This window comes from Cinclus cinclus, chromosome 3 (genome assembly GCF_963662255.1).
Source record: "Cinclus cinclus chromosome 3, bCinCin1.1, whole genome shotgun sequence".
NCBI lineage: Eukaryota > Metazoa > Chordata > Aves > Passeriformes > Cinclidae > Cinclus > Cinclus cinclus.
Window position 1 is genome coordinate 111,898,506 of NC_085048.1, and position 16,641 is coordinate 111,915,146.

The window sequence follows — 16,641 nt, forward strand, 5'->3', positions numbered from 1 at the left end:
TCCCAGGCACCCTGTGGGTGAAAAAGCTTTTCCTGATATGCAACCTAAACCTCTTCTGACTCATCTTCCCGCTGCTTCCTGGAGTCCTCCCAGTCTGTCAGAGTTGCCTAGATGTGGTGAATGGTGGGGAAGTGCAAGTGCCTGCAAAGGCTAAGGATAGAGCCTTGTGCTTCTGTGGGAAGAGGGACAATTGCAATTGCAGCTATGAGTGCTCTTTGATATTTCACTGCACTAAGCACAGAGGCCCTGGGAAAAAACATGCATCCTCATGATGCCATTAACTGGAGAAATAAGGAGGGTACTTGCTGGGGTATGGAGCACCTAGGGGAGAATGTGCTGGCTGTGACACAGCCTGCACAGCAGGTGCAGCTCCTGCCAAAAGGAGTCCTGAATGACTGTCCTGGCCATAGAGCTCTACTTTCTAATCAAACTGGTGTTTCATGTTAGCCTTGAGATGATGAATCACTGCACATACACCTTCACAGGCCCACTACTATGGAATAGCTGATGCAAATGCTGCCTTAAGTGTTTGTGCTGAGCCTGATAATTATCAAAAGACACTCTCTAGAACTGGACAATCTGGGTAAATTGATTGCCACACTTTCCCCATCTTTGCAATAGGATAAAACATTCAGATGTACCCCTTGCCAATCCTCACAAAAGAAACAGGCTGCATTGCTGCATATTCTGCAACTTCACGGCCCACAGTGTGTTTTCTCTGCATCTGTATTTTTCCAAAGCTCTGCAGATTTGGGGATAAATGGCTGGAATGAGCCTCAGTCCTGCTGCAGCTCTGTGTAATGGGTGCCCTCTGATAGGTTAGCATGAATGGTCTTTCATTTCTAAAGAATTCATATGTAATCTATTTTTTTATCTTTCTCAGTGGAAATTGTGGCAAAGACACTGAATATCAGGTAGTGCAGGGAGACTGAATTCCTTCGTCTTCCTTGCAGACAGTCCTTGTGTCCAATGCTAATTTGAGTTTCTCTGAGGACAGAAGCTTCTACAGATGTCTGAAGCTGCAGGGAGAAGCCAGGCCTCCTTCCCGCAGCAGTGGCAGGGAGCACGCTCTGGCCAAGGCCTGTGCTGCTGTTGCTCCTTCTCCCTGTGCATCAGTGTTTGCTCTCCTCTTGCCAGGAGCCGCCACGCCCAGGTGCGGAAGTGTGCGGCGCAACTGCTGCTGTCCTTGATGGAGAAAATTGGAGTCACGAAGCTCGCAGGCACACCCAGGGCTGAGAGGCTGGCGCACGCGGCAGGGACGCTTGCTCAGGACTGCCACAAGGACACAAGGTAACCATCTTCATTTCACCTCCTCACGCAGGAAAACTGTCTTGTGTCTGTCTAGAAAGGTAAAACCACAAAAGAGTGGAAACGAAAGGCAATATTAAGTTACCTCACGGTGTGGATAAGGGCCATAGAGGCATGGAATACCCGGAGTTGTATGGGATCCATTGGGGCCATGGAGTCCAGCTGCCAGCCATGTGCAGGACATGCCAAGAGTCACTCCATGTGCCCAAGGGCATCATCCAAACGTTTCTTGAGCTCTGTCAGCCTTGGTGCTGTGACCACTGCTCTGGATTACCTGGGGAAATGACTGTAGTGGGTAAGCTGAGGTTGTCCAGCAAGAAGGAGCATTGCCAACTTCCTGTGACTTGAAGGATTCTTTCCTGAGATCAAAAGAGCTCAGATTTGGCAGTCAAACAGTTTTGTTTGATCTTAGGTGCACAACACAGAGCCAAAATGTTGCCTCATGTTCATCACTGAAAGACCCAAAGCAGATCTTTCTTGTTAACTTAAAACTTTTCTAGAAGTATTTCAGGGCTAATGTATTCAGTCTGTCTAAACCTCTTCTGCAGCTTTCTAGAATGCTGTTGTCTGTGGCTCAATGACCTCTAAATTTCAGCCTCTTCGGTTAACAGGTTTCCTTTGTTTGTTCGATTTCCTTCCTTCCTTTCTTCCTTCCTGGAATCCTTCCTTCCTGGAATCCTTCCTTCCTTCCTGGAATCCTTCCTTCCTGGAATCCTTCCTCCCTTCCTCCCTTCCTCCCTTCCTCCCTTCCTCCTTCCTTCCTTCCCTCCTTCCTTCCTTCCATAGGAATTATGGACAGGAGATGGTGAAGATGTTGATAAATCATCCAAAATGTAAAATGCTTTTGGAGCGATCCGTTCCTGCCTGTGACCTGGAAGATATTCTGAGAAGAATAAAGAAGAAAGTAAGTGCTTGGCAGGAGAAATGTCTCCTTTGTGCAAGTATAGCCACAGCTAATAGGACATCAAACATACCTAATCTGTCTTTATCTCATTCCCCTTCTGCTCAATCATTTTGCTCCTGGGAATGAGCTGTTAATCCCCAGCCTGTTCATCTGCAGACCACAAAGGAACTGATATTCTTAGGGGAAAAGTGGGGCTTTGAATATTTTGACTATTGGTCACAAAGAGGAAAGGGGAAGAGGAGAAAGTGGGTTTACATTTAAGCATAACTCCCCACCCTGCTGTCCCTGCTCTGCTCCCAGTAAAGCAATGAAGTGAGAAAAGTGCTTCTGAGGAGAACAGAGTCTTTGCAAAAGACACTGGAAGCAGTAGTGCCAAGAGAATTTCCAAAACTGCAGCAGATGTCCCAGTCAATCCTAATTGCTACAATTACCGTCTGTCTTTTGGGAATACTGCCCTGCTGTCAAGCCCTGTGGAGCTGGAAGAAGCTTGGTGAATCCAGCAGCATCCAGAGGAAAATCATTTGTCTTGGGGGGACTTTCATTGTTTTTATCTACGTTATAGAAGGGAGCGTGCCCTTTGTGCACAAACAGGGAGAGCGAGTGTTGAACCAAATCACCTTCCAACAAAATTGGTCCACCCCAAAGAGTCCTAATTTTTCTGCTTTTTCCTATAAGAACTCTTGGTGCCTACCAGTTTCCATTATTGCCATTTATGCTCGAGACTCATGAATTGGGGAGTTTAAACTGCTGCTCACTATGGCAGCACCCATAACCTGCCTTGGGCTATTGCAAACAAAGAGTTGGCATCACTGAATCTCTGGTCTGTTTCCTTCTGTCGGTTTGCAAATATTTCCCTAAGACTTGGTAGCAGTGATCCTGGTTCTAACTTGTGTTTTTAAGCAGACAGTTTCCTATTCTATATTCGAAATGTTGGTGGGGTTTCTCTGTGTCCTTGTAGGGGATGGAAGAGCAGAAGGGTGAACGCCCATGTGTCAAGAGCCCTGTGAAGATGAGGAGCCATGTCTCAAAGAAGCCCCAGGCCACATTTCCTTCTAGTCAACGGTACTGAGCACTTTTGTTAGATGTGACAAAGCACACAACAAGCTTGACATTTCTCTTCCTCAGGAAGATCATTCTGGAGAGATGGCCTGTGCCACTGATTTTTTCCTTAACCTACAAATTTTCTTTGATAAAAATGCCTATATCTGCATTAATAATATTTGTAGATTGTCTCCCGTAATGATTGTCTTGAAGTCCATGCTGTTTTCAGAGCCTCATGATTCTCTAGCTTGAAATCACATCATGAGTAAAGCACCTCTGGATGTTTTGCTCACAATTATCTGCAGGTATTATCACCAACAAGCCATCATTTGCTTTTATTTTCCAGGGTGAAGTCGACCTCGGATGGACGCCTCCTACACCATCCAAAAGTCCAGGTCACGTTGCCTCCAGCTGTGGATGAAATGGAGATGCTCCAGAAGCTTGATGATCTCCTGGAAGCCAAGGGGTTTGAGACACGGATGGAAGGAGTGGCACTCCTCCTAGACCTGTGCAAAAACAGCCCCAAGCTCATCAGCACAAACATTGTCCAAGTATGTAGGGTATCTTCACTGTTCCTTCCCTTCAGCTCCTCTCCCAAGCCTGTAGCAATGAAGTTAATTCAGTCTGTCTTGGCACTACATCCTGCCTTGTTGGGACAGGCTGGTCCCTCTTACCCAGACAAATTTAATTCAGGTCCAGCATGCAGGACAAGTTCTTTCAGTCCAGCTGTATTTGTCTGGCAGGTGCCTATTGATGTTGTTCATCACATGATGACAGAATTTTCCACTGCCCTAACCTTTGCTGTCTCCTACTCCCAGCTGGGTTCAATGAAAGGAATCCAGCCACTGAAAGCATGGCAATTCTTCTCTTGATGAAAAATGGGTTTGGATGTGGAAGAGAAGTATCAGGCTGGGTTGGTATAACCCAAATGTTTTTACAGACATACTTCTCCAAACTCCATCCTGTCTTGCACAAACACAACTGTGGCTACTCGTTTCCATTCTTGTCTCTATTGCACTTGGTAAAGATGGTGTGTAACCTTCTCGGGTATTGAATGCTCATTTCTACATCCCCTCTCCAAACAAGGACATTTTAATCCACCTTTCCTGCTGCTTGTTCTCTTCACAGATTTTTGATCATTTTGTCCTGAGAATATCTGACACGCACAAGAGAGTGAAGCAGATGGCGCTGGACGTGCTGGCAGAAATGATAGCCATCCTGGAAGATGCCTTGAACCCCGTGATTGTCCGTTTAGTGGAAGGAATACTAAAGAGCCTGAACTCAAAGGATACCGGGGTTCATGCTGCAGCTGTGAAAGCGCTGGAAAAATCCGTTTCTCATTTTGGTAAGGCTGACATGGACTCTCCTCAACTGTGTCTCTGCCTCTCTGACACAAGAGAACACTGAGTGCCATGAGAGCTCTTGTTGCCCGTGGAACACTCCAGCTGACATCCACCAGAAGCTGTGGGGGTGCAGTCCTTAGGCACCAGTCCCCCAAGAGGCTTGAATGTGCATCAGCATTTCCCACAAGTGCCAGGAGCCCTTGGCTCTGTGCTGCTTGTCTGGAGAGGAGGTCCTGGACTACAGCTTTGCTACAATTCAGAGGCAAAGGGGATTTTGGAGATTGCTTGGACCCCATTAGATTTCCCAAATGAACAGCTTTGCTGTTGCCATGAAGGGACACTGGCCCATCATGGCTTCTGCAGAGCAGCCCCCTGGAAGGCTCCACATTATAGGCAGTAGCTGCCTCCGTTCCACCTTTCCCATTTGTCTTCTTTTTTCAAATGGGACACTTATGATTCACCAAGTGCATTTCCTTAAAACAAGCAGATAGAAATACAGCTGTCAGTGATGTCTTGTTCCACATGTTGTTTTCATGGAGCAGGATGGCTGTGGCAATTACCTACACAGGCAAGGACTGCTCTAAATTCCTTTGTCACAGAGATTTATGTCAGCACTGAAAATGCTGCTCGGGAGAAATATGCCTGACAAATGGAGTGTTGAAGAGGCAGATCTTCAAGGGGAGTTTCCACTTTCTCCACCTCAGCTGCTCTGTGAACTCCTGAACTGCCTGACTCTGTGCCTTTGTGTATCCCAAGTCTGGGCTTCTTCCTGTTTGCTCTGGAGTTCAAAACCTTTTCACTGCTTACGTGTGATTGAACTCTTGAGGTCCTTGATCTGAAATGTTTAACGTAGCTCCAGGTCCAGCAGACAACTTTGCATTGACAAATGTGAACGGAGAGGTTTTCTTTGGGAATTTGAACCCCCCTCAAGTAGGCTGGAAGGAAAGATATACATCAGCAGAAAATTACTTGATTTTATAAATTGGGGCTGCCCCTGCCCTTCCCCTCCCCACTCTCCTTTCTCCTAGGACCTCAGAAGAGTGAGCAGAAACGTGTGTTTCTCTTGTAGATAAAGTAGCACTGATGAAAGAGTTCAGCCACCAATGGAGTCAGCTGAGTGGCCAAGCTCTGCTGGATGTGACAGAGCGTATCACAGGTATGGCCTCTGCTAAGCCAAGAGGTCTCTCCAGGGAGCATTTCCAGGGCATTCCTGGCAATAGACAGTAGAGTAGCTGCTCCAAATCAGGAGGTGGTGAGCTTGTCCCTCCTGCCCAATGCCCATGGCAGCTGTGTTTGGCAGGTTTTCCCTGGCTGCTGCAGAGGTGTGCAGTACCTGGCACGGGGGTGGCGCTCGGCCTTGGGGCCGAGCTCTCACTGGGGCATCTCAGAGCCCACCTCCAGGAAAGGGAGGGGTTAAAAATACCCGAGCTGGCTCTTCTCTTGGGAGCTCAGTGTCATCTCTGGTCCTTCAGGGAAAATGTAGCAAGTGCTGTTTCAGGCAATCCGTTTCTTTTGTCCTCACAGAATTCTCATCTTGCTCTTGAAAAGTTTTGAGACTGAACCCTGCAGTGCCTGGGGGTCACAGCTTAGGTCAAAACTCAGCACCCAGATTAGGGGCACGGATTTGGTGCAAGGCAGCCTTTGGGGCCAGAGGGGCAGAAGCAGAGTGCTGAGGCTCCCTGCCTGTGCTGTCAAAGTGGCATTGGACTGAGCATTTCAGGGTGTGCAAACAGTGTCTTCCTGTGTCAGTGCTGTCCAAAATGCTACAAATGCAGCTGATAATTGATTCCTCAGAGGAGCTTGCTATGTCAGCAACAGCCCAGGAATGGAAAAGTGATAATCTCTATATATAGTGGACAAGATGATTTACAGCCTTGCTTTAACGGGGTCTAAATGCACTGCTAAGTGTGCCAGCATCTTTAAATGCAAGGTTTCATAGATGTTGTGTCTTCTTCAGCAATCTCAAATGCTCAGTGTTCGGTGATTGAGAATGTCAAAAGCGCTTGAAAGGGCATTGGAATAAAGTAGATGTCTAGGAAGAGGGAATTTAGTTTTGGAGATATTTTGATCTCTTCTTCAAATAAAGGAAATAAACATAAATTAGGACTCTTTTAGGAAGAGCAGATGTTCTCTCTGAGATTTAGTGGGAACAAACAATGTTTTCTCAAGTTCCATTGTGACCAATGTCTTGAATTGGATTTTAACTGAAATTAACATCCATTTTGAAATGGATGCCATAACCCTTTTCCTGCTTGGCAGAATTGGTTTTGGGCACTTTCAGGAACTGTTTAAATATTGATGATTGCTGGTGGATTACGAGCATAGAGAAAATGAAGTCTCTTCCACCACAGAATAAGAAGTGGTTACTGCATAACATTTTGCCTGATCAGAAAATATGAATGGTGTCCAGAGCATTTCAGGTTTTGATGTCTCAGCCACATCTGCCATGCAAGGAGCCTGTTGGTTGTCAATGTTTTGTCTGTGTTTGACAAAGTTCAGTCCAGAAATTGAGCAGGGAGAAGGCTTCAGAGAGAAAGGGAGAAGACACTCGTGTTGTGGTTAAATTTCATTCATCTGTGTTGCATTTTTCTCTCTACATTCTACTATTGCAGTGCACATTGCAAGAAAAATGCCATTAACATTGGGAGGGGGAATGACATTAAAATGTGGAGATGCACAAATGCCACAGCAATGAGGTCTGGGTAATTACCTAAGACACCCTGAGGTTTGAAGCAGCTGTTTGTTGGAAGGCACAAAAGCATTGTGCCAAAGACAGCAGCTAGTCACTGATGTTTCTAATCCAGCTGTCAAGCAGCACCCATGTCTGGTGGGCTGGAGTTTGGAAGTGTGGTCTAATAGTGCCCTTTGCTGTGTGCCACTGAACAAAGGGAAGAGCCAGATTGGATTCTGGCACTTTGACATCAAGGGTCACAAAGATGGAATTGTCCTTTTTCTTAGAAACCTTTCAATTGAATCTCCATGGTGCATTTCCAAATCTTCAGTGTGGGTTTAGACAACTTCCTAATGGAAATGAAAGGGAAGTTGACATTTTAGTCATTCTTGATGTTGAAACAGCTTGTGAAATGATCCAGTAAAGGTACAAGTTCTGCCACAGGTGCAAGTATTTGTTTGGAGACAGTACTCCTGAGGTGTTGGTGGTTCTATTTTGGGGAGGATCAGCTGCTTTGGCCATTTCTGGATCGTTGGGCTCTGTGTGCTATTTCACTGCTCTTAGCCAGAGAGGCTTCCAAGAAGCAAATCTCGAGGTGGATCCTTGTTTGCATTAAGGTTGTTGTTTCAGAAGCTTGTGTCTCTGTCCCGGCAGTGCTTGTGGAAGGGGTTTATGCCAGGAGCCCTGAAGTGGTCCAGCGCTACGCCCTGCCCGTGCTCTGGTCCTTCCTGGAGAACAAGGCGCTGCCTGTCCGCAGCGCCAATGTGCGCACGGTGGTCACCAGGCTCGCCTCTGCCCTCTACGAGGTGATGGGCACCAAGCTGAAGAAGCGTGCTGCCAGCCAGCCCCCACATGTCCAGGAAAACCTCTCCAACATCCTGGGCTGGTGAAGGCTTGATGTTCTCCAGCAAGTTGACCAAGTGCTGAGATGGACACCTGCGCTTCTGACCTTTTAGCTGGGCCAGAAATGACAAAATACTCAGGAAGGGTGTGCATCTGCCCCTGCTCTCTCCACTGCCCTTCCTAGTCATGGCATGCTCAGGGGCCTGAAGACAGTCTGGATTGAGGACAAAGTGAAGGACTAGCATGGCTCAGCCTCCCACAGAGGTAAGGTGGGAGCTGGGCCGCTCTCTGGCGGGAGGAAGGGTCTTGTGCCAGCCTGGAGAGCCTGTGCACATTGGCAGGGAGCAGTTGTGCCCTGCAGGTGCCCCCTGCCATGAGCTGTGCTGCTGCCAGTGCCCCATGGAGCTGTAGGGCTGCTGAGCTGTGGGGCAGGGAGAGGAGCAGGAGGCTGCATGTGCAGCTGAGCCATTGCTGGGAAGCACAGGGCTCTGGGCTCCCTGCTGTCCCAGGGCAGCCCAGAGGCCAGGGAGTTCCCCTGGGAGCTCTGTGGAAGTGGCTCAGGGTGTGCCCCTGGCCTGCCTCCAGAGGGTGATGGTAGGAGAATGTTTCACTGTGCAGCTATTTATGAATTTCCAAGAAATGTGTTCTATGAAATATGGAGCTTCAGATGCTTTAGGTTTGCATTGCAGCCTCTGTTACATTTTGTGTCTCCATTTTGCAGACCTGCCTCGCTCCTGTGTTTCCACCAAGTTTTCTCTGGACATTCTTTTGTGCATTTACCCACAAAGTCCTTTCCTGCTGTCCAGAAGAGCTCTTTCCTCCAAGCCCAGGAAGAAGCTGCTGCCTATCCAAAGAGCGTTTGAAGACATGGATTTATGCATTAGCCTGTATAGTTCCAGATGTACATATGTTCTGATAGTTATCTGTAGGTTTCAATAAATATATTTTGATTGTATCTTAATAATTTTGTTGTTATATTTTTTATTGTGTATATTTTTGGTGGTATGTTTTGTTTTTTTATATTTTATAGTTTTATATTTTTTCCCACTGACATGCTAGGGGTGGCCAGGTCCTTGAGACCTTGAGATGGGGAAGGGAGAGCTTCCCTGATTTTGTGAGTTTCTCTGGGAGGGTGGGGCCAGTGGGGGGAAGGAGGCCAAGGCCACGAGATTCGAAGCAGGTAAAGGAGGGTGGGGGGGCAGTTACTGGTACTCACCCCTTTTTGGCTCTGGAAGGAGGAAGGCAGCTGGAAAACCTCACCGCGCCATCCCAGTGCCAGGAGCTGCCTCTTCTGGTGTTGGACCTCACACCCCTGCCAGGATGCTGTCCTGCTTCAGTTTGCTATCTCCAAGCATCCTGTTGGAGCACCGGGACCGACACTGCTCCAAGGATTCGTGAGCAGAGTCTCTCCTCCACCCTTCCCATCTGGGACACAGCTGCCATCACCCCCAGCTCTCCTGCAGCTGTGCAGGGATCCACACACCTGCCCTGTCCACTGGGAACCTGCCAGAGCTCACTGCCAATGGCGATGGTAACTGCACCAGGGGGGAAAAGAGCACACAACCAAAGGAACTGTGACTGGGTTCCTGTTAATTTCATAGTTATTGTTGTTTAGATTGGCCTTGTTGTATATTTAGTAGAGAACTGTTCTTCCTGTCCCCCTATCTTTCCCTGAGAACCTCTTGATTTCAAAATTATACTGACTCAGTGGGAAGGATTTTACTTTCTCCATTTCAAGGGAAGGTCCTGCTTTCTCCCTAGCACACACCTGTCCATTCAAACTAGGATACGGAGCATGAGGTGCAGGGCTGATGTGTGAAAGCAGGAGGATCTCCTCCAAAGTAACTTGTTTAATTGTCCATTTTATTACTTCTCTATTTACTCCACACTACTAAGGCAAGGCAAGCTTTGCATGCAGGCAAAACAGGCATGGGATACACTAGGGTCCCTTGCAGGATCAGCAGGGCTGGCAGTGACAAAGCAGGCAATCTGCTCCATGGTGAGCCACTACACAGCCGCATCCCAATGTGGGTTTAAGTAGCATGGTATTATGGAGAACTCCTTTTCTGCATCAGATACCAAAAGAATGTCCACAGCTTCTGGTGGCAGTCAGCTGGAGCATTCCACAGGCAACACGAGCTCTCAAGGCACTCAGTGTTCTCTAGTGTCAGAGGCAGAGACACAGTTGAGGAGAGTCCATGTCAGGGGTCAGCCTTCCCAAACTGAGCAATGGATGCTTCTGCCACTAACACTGACAGGAAATAAACAAACAAAATTTCTGTGCACACCAGGGCTACGTGTGGATTAAATTATTTCTGTTTCACATCCCGGCCAGAACAACATCGTGGTCAGAATATCATTGTTCCTAGATTCTCTAACACTAAAAATATTGCTGGAGAGTTTTTGTCATTCCCATAGATTTGGTGACATCCAGACACACTTAACAATCCATTTGGGTCCAAGTTCCATATTGCAGACGATGTCTTTGGGCAGCCTGCAAGTGTCTCAGCAGAGAATGAAAAGGGATGACAATACTGACACGATTTCTCTTTGCTACTTGAAATTTAAAAGCTCCGCTCCAGCCCACACTGGCAAAATTGTCAGAAGAGGCAATTCTTCCCCACAAAATGCTTCATCTCACTCAAACAAGAAAGCCACAAGCCAACAGTCTTCTTTACGCCTCCACTGCTTTATTTGGCTATTTCTCTAATAGGAATTAGCTTCATTTATTCTTACTTTGTTTCCTGTGTTCCACGGGGCGCGCGGCGGCTCCTCCGTTGGGTTCGCGGAGGCAACGGCAGAACGGCCGCGCGCTCCGGCGGCTCCGCAGCAGCAGCAGCAGCAGCAGCAGCAGCAGCAGCAGCAGCGCCTCTCTCGATCGGTTTTTCGATCGGTTTTCCGCTCGAGTTCCCGCTCGCCCTCCGTGCCCTTCTCCCTCTCAGACTCCCTGTGATCCCGTTCAGTCCCGTCCTTGTTGCGCCTCTCCCAGCCCGGCTCATGCCGCGCCCCGCAAGGCGGCCGTGGGCGAGCCGGCCCCCTGCCCGCCCCTGTCGGGCACGCCGCGGTGCCGCCTCCGCGGGGCTCAGTCCGTACCGCCTGTGGCACCTTTTGAAGAGCCTGTGGACGAGCTCCTCGCTGCACTGGTGGCGGTGGTGGAGCAGCACCGTCTCTTGGCTCCGCCTGGCGCGGGCCCTGGCGCTGGCCCGGCCCCGACCGAGGCCCCTCCCGCGGTTCCGCCCACAGCTGGCCCGCAGCCGCCCGGCTCCCGCCCCGCCGCCGGCGCATTCCCCCGAGCGAGCCTCGCCGCCCGGCAGTTCGGCCGCCGGCCCCGAGGCGCCGGAGCCCGGGGCGGCTCGGGAAGCAGCGGCGGCCGGGGCGGGCGGGTGCCCCAGGCAGAATGCCGAGAGCGCGGTGCCGTCCGCACGGGCGGAGAAGCCTCCCCTGGAGCAGCTGTACCGGGAGGGCCCGCTGCTGGGGAGCGGCGGCTTCGGCAGCGTTTACGCCGGGACCCGGCTCGCCGACGGCGTTCCGGTAAGAGACGGGGCCGGCTCGGAGCGGGGAGGGGGGCGGCGAGCGGCGGGCGGCGAGCTGAGCCCTCCGCTCGCCTTGGCTTGCAGGTGGCCATCAAGCGAGTGTCCCGGGACCGCGTCTTGGAGTGGGCGCGGCTGGTGAGTGAGCGGGGCCAGCGGGAGCAGGCGGCGGGGCGTGGCGGGCGGGGTAAGGCCAGGCCCGGCCGGGTGGGAGCCGGGACGCTGCGATGGGAGCGAGCGTGGAGCGAGCGGGGGCCGCGCAGCGTCCCGGGCCATGGGCAATGGGAGCTGCGGTGGCGCCGGGCAGGGGGTGGCGAAGGCGAGCGCAGCATCGGCGCCGCTGACGGCATGGCGGCTCCCCCGCAGCACGACGGCGCCCTTGTGCCCCTGGAGCTGGTGCTGCTCTGGATGGCGTCGTGGCCCGGCTTCCGCGGCATCGTGCGGCTCCTGGACTGGTTCGAGCTGCCCGACGGCTTCGCGCTGGTCATGGAGCGTCCGGAGCGCTGTCAGGACCTCTGGCACCTGCTGCACGCGGGGGGGTTCCTGCCAGAGCCCGTGGCGCGGGCGCTGTTCCGGCAGGTGCTGGGGGCCGTGCGGCACTGCACCAGCCGCGGCGTCCTGCACCGCGACATCAAGGCCGAGAACGTGCTCATTGACCTGGCCACCGGCGAGGCGAAGCTCATCGACTTTGGCTGTGGCACGATCCTGCAGGACACCTTCTACACCCAGATGGCCGGTGAGCCCAAAGCCGGGGCCCAGCCGGGCAGTGGAGCTTCTCCCCTGTGCTTCCACAGGTGGAACACACAGGGAGGGAGGGAGGGAGTGAGGGGGAATGCTGCTTCAGCCGGCTGCAGCCAAGTTGCATTTTGGCAGGAGCTGGGGCTGGCTTTTGAGGAGCTGGCTGGGAGGGAGGGAGCAATCAGCATTGGCCTGATGAGCTGTGCCCGTGTGCCATAGGAACGCGGGAGTACTACCCACCGGAGTGGATCCTCTTTGGCCGCTACCATGGCCAGCCAGCCACCATCTGGTCCCTGGGCATCCTGCTCTATCAGCTGGTGTGCAGGCACCTTCCTTTCAAAAGCAGAGAGGACATCGTCCGGGGACAGCTCTTCTTCCCGCCCCGGGTGTCTCAAGGTGGGGATGAGCCTTCAAGGCACAGGAGCAAGAACGGCTTTGGGAGAGGGCAGGTGGCACATAAGTGTCCTGCTGTTGCAGCTGGGGAGGAGGTTCATCTCCTGGGCTGAGCTGGAGGAGGCGGCACGTGTGCTTCTGCTGCTCTCTTCCAGAAGAGAGGATGGATGGGAAGCTGTGCGAACAGCTCTGAGCACTCTTTAGTGTGCTGTGGGCACTGTGAAATCTGGGAGAGCATGGACAGGAGCTGACCAGCAGTTTCTGGTTTCTCTCTGCAGAGTGCCAGCACCTGATCAGGTGGTGCTTATCCATGGACCCTGCAGACAGGCCATCCTTGGATGACCTTTTAGAACATTCTTGGGTGCAGAAGCCCCACCTGGCCCAGGAGACAGCAGAGATCCATCCCTCTGCACAGTAGGATCCAGGATGCCCGCAAGCAGCAGCTGCTCGTGTCTCGTGGCTCTCAAAGAATTCCCCAGAGCATTTCCCAGTGGCCCTGGCATGGAGCAGAGAGCACAGCCAAGGAGGTGCTTCCTCAGGTCCCCGGCGATTTGTGGAGGGAGCGGCTCAGGGCTCCCCATCCTATTGGAGAAATTGTGGCACAGTGCAGTGAAGTTGCCACAGAGTGGAAAAGGGGAAACATCCCCCTGCAGCTCAATGGCCTCGTGATGTCCCCGCGAGCCAAGGCACATCTGGCGTGTTCTTCTGGAGATCAGCGCAGAGCTGGAGAACGCCGTTCTCGAGCTGGCCACTGGCAGGGCAAAGCTGATGGGCTTTGGTTGCAGCCCCTTCCTAGAGGACACGCTCTGCACCCCGACGAAATCAAGATGAGTCCCCAGGCGGTGCAGGGGTGGGGGGATGCTCGTGCCTCCAGGCATGGCAGGGCTCAGCCTGGCCACGTGCCGGAGGTTCCCCTTGGGGTGGCAGTGGACAATATTAATCTTTCTGCCAACTGCTCAGCTGCTTTTTGGTGGGGCAGGGGATGGATGTTGTGGAAGGGGAGCCGGCTCCTGGCCTCGCTCACAGCTTCTTCCTGCCAGCATGGCACAGGCTGGGGTGGGGGCATCCGGCCTGACATAAGCGTCCATCCGTGTGGATGGGGAGCAGCAGAGGGGGACGGGTTCTTTAGCCATGGCCCAGCTGCTCTGCTTTGCAGGCCCTTGAGGAAGGGGTGGGCATACAGGTGGGAAAGGTAGGGTTTTTCCCCACCACTGAAGAGATTTTAGTATCATAAAGAGCGGTCAGACCTTCCCCAGGCCCGTGAAACGGTGACAACCTTTGGTGCTTTTTCTTGTTTCCAGGTCTTGTTTTGAAATGACTTTCATGCAATTGTTCTTTGTTTTTTCCAGAAAGATTGCAGCTTGTGTCCAGACCAGATGGAGCAGCACCAGCACCGTCCTTGGAGTGCGTCCCATGCTGGTGCTCCCCGGGGAGGGTCCACGGTGTGCAAGGACGTCCCTGCAAGAAGGATGAGGACCTTGTGTGTGATCGGCTCCTCTCCTGGCAGCCGGTCTCCAGAGGTGGGTACCCGGTTCCACAGCTCGGGTGGCAGAAGGGCTTAGGGCAAACGGCAGCAGGCACACGAGAATGTCGCTCTTGCAGCTGCTGAGGAGGTTGTTGTGCCATGCTTGAGCAGAAGAGGTGGAGCGTGTCCTGCCACGCTGCTCTCCTCTAACAAGGAGGGAATGGGCTGGGAGGTTTGGGCTCTGAGCACAGCCAGCAGCCTGGCCTGAGCACAGGCCGTGGTGAGACAGGGGGGACAGGAGCCTGCTGCCACTGACCGTGGCTTTCTGGTTTCTGTCCCCAGGCTACCAGCAGCTCATGCCATGGAAACGGCACCGCTCGACCTGCCAGTCTGGGAGGGCTGGACGGCAGCGGGTGTTCATTTGCTGCCAAAAATAAATCATTCTTGTTACTAACATCATCATCATCATCGGAGCATTTCTTTCATCCTTTTTTCAAGCTTTTGGCACCCTTCTTCCACCGAAATCTCTTTGCCTCTTTCCTCATCCACTTGGTGGAATTGGTGGGGGGGTTTAAGTAACACAAAAAGTTCAGCAACAATTCCTGTTGCCAACCGCAGCAGTCTCTTCAAGAACCTGGAGTTGGTAGCCAGGCCCACATTTCACTTGGAAAGGGGAGTGGTTTGCAGGGACAAAGATGTCCCTCTGCTGCAAAAGCAGGGAGGAAATCAGAAGCAGCAAAATGCAATTTCAGCTCTACCCCCGCCCAAAGTTGTCTGCATCTTTGCCCTCCACTCCAAAATAGGCAGGCAAGGCTGGACTTGAACAAGGTTCAAGTCCTTCATGGTCCCTTGGCATTAAAGGGATCAAGTAAAACTCTCGTATGCAGTAATTGGAGTACAGCTACTGTAGGGATAAAAGAAATGTTGGAAGCTGGGACATCCTTCTTGTCTCCTTTGTCTCCCCAGGTGTTGTAGCCTGGATAGCTGTTAAGATGGTTGCAGGTAAAGGAGCAGCAAGGGCCTTTGTATGGGATCCACGGAGATGCTTATTTCAGCCACTGCGTGGATAGTCCAGGGTCAGAGGCAAAGACAAAGGGGAACGTCGGGGTGAGGGTCCAGGTTGAAGCAGATGGGTGTCCTGGGCAGGGGGAGCATCAGGGAGCACTTACCAGGGGACATGGGGGTGGCACAAAGGTGGGGTTAGGGCATGGGAGCCAACAGGGAAACAGGGTGGGAGTGACCGAAAGCCTGAGAGACAGGGAGAGGGCAGGGGGCTGGCCCAGGGAACAGAACAGGGCTACATTGGCATGACAGAACAGGGCTTGCTATGAGAGAAGCCTCTCGTGTCTTCCTAACTAGGGAATGCCTTTTAGGGTCTCCACAGTGGGGTGTTTTGGGTTCAGTTTGAGTTTGGGTGGAGATACTGCTTTAGTGTAGTGGTTTTGGATTGTTAATTTGAACGTTTTTAGTTGTGAGATAGGATTAGGAGGAAGATAAAACAGGCTTAGCTTTAAATGGTACAAAGACAAACTTTATTACCAGAAACTATAGGGGAAAAAAGAAGAAGAAAAGTTAGAATAAAACTTCAGACTACTCTTCTTCTTTCCACACATTTGGTTTTTTTGCATTGACAGCATACAAAGAACAACTCAGTTAGTTTACCATTTCTAAAATAGTCATTTACTTGTTTCTTTCAGAGAGGAGATTCTTCAGCCTATAGAGGTTTTTCATAAGAAACCATTTTTAGGTGGTCTTGCTGTTCTAGTGTTTAGCCGTCAGGGAGGATAGAGATCTGGTTATTATGTAATATTTTTTTTCTCAACTAACATTTTAATTCATAACTAATACTGACGACCATATCAACTTATGAGGCACACTTAAAGGATTATAATAGTTGAAAAAAAAGCTTACTCCACTTTTAAAAATAGAGGGTGTTTTTCTTCTTCCCTAGGGAGAAGCAGGGGTTTTTTCACTATTTAAACCTAGGGCACTTACAGCAATTTTAACATTGGTTTATTTTAACACCAACGCTTCTTCTTACATCTAGAGTTAGAATCTTTAATCCACCCCATATTTTTTATGTGTTATAGGGAAACAAGGGTTGCTTTTCTGTAGCATAAAAAAAAGGGAAGAATTTCAGTCTATGTCTTCCTTCCCTCAGCTGAGACTTGACTCTTCTCGTACTTTGAATTTGGTGTTTTTTGTGCTGTTTTTGTACATATTATCATTTTGGTTCTCTGGTTTTTTTTTCCACAGGACAGAGAATAAAGTATTTGTAAAGTCATATTTTGGGCAGTGAAAAAGTTAATATTTTGCCGGGGCAGGAGAGGGTTCTGTGATTGTGTCCTGGTTTACAATACAACATACATATTCTATTACCATCTGAGAAGTGTGATCATCCTTAT

The 16,641-nt window shown here is 50.9% G+C and overlaps 1 protein-coding gene across 1 annotated transcript in view; it reads left to right on the plus strand.

Moving 5' to 3' along the window:
* Positions 1-16,641, plus strand: part of LOC134042044 (serine/threonine-protein kinase pim-1-like) — a 49,903-nt gene that overhangs the window by 18,706 nt on the left and 14,556 nt on the right. The window contains exons 2-6 of the mRNA XM_062489118.1: positions 11,507-11,641; positions 11,728-11,778; positions 12,007-12,376; positions 12,598-12,774; positions 13,050-13,120. Of these exons, the coding sequence (XP_062345102.1) occupies positions 11,507-11,641; positions 11,728-11,778; positions 12,007-12,376; positions 12,598-12,774; positions 13,050-13,120 (804 nt within the window). The remainder of the gene's footprint in view (positions 1-11,506; positions 11,642-11,727; positions 11,779-12,006; positions 12,377-12,597; positions 12,775-13,049; positions 13,121-16,641) is intronic.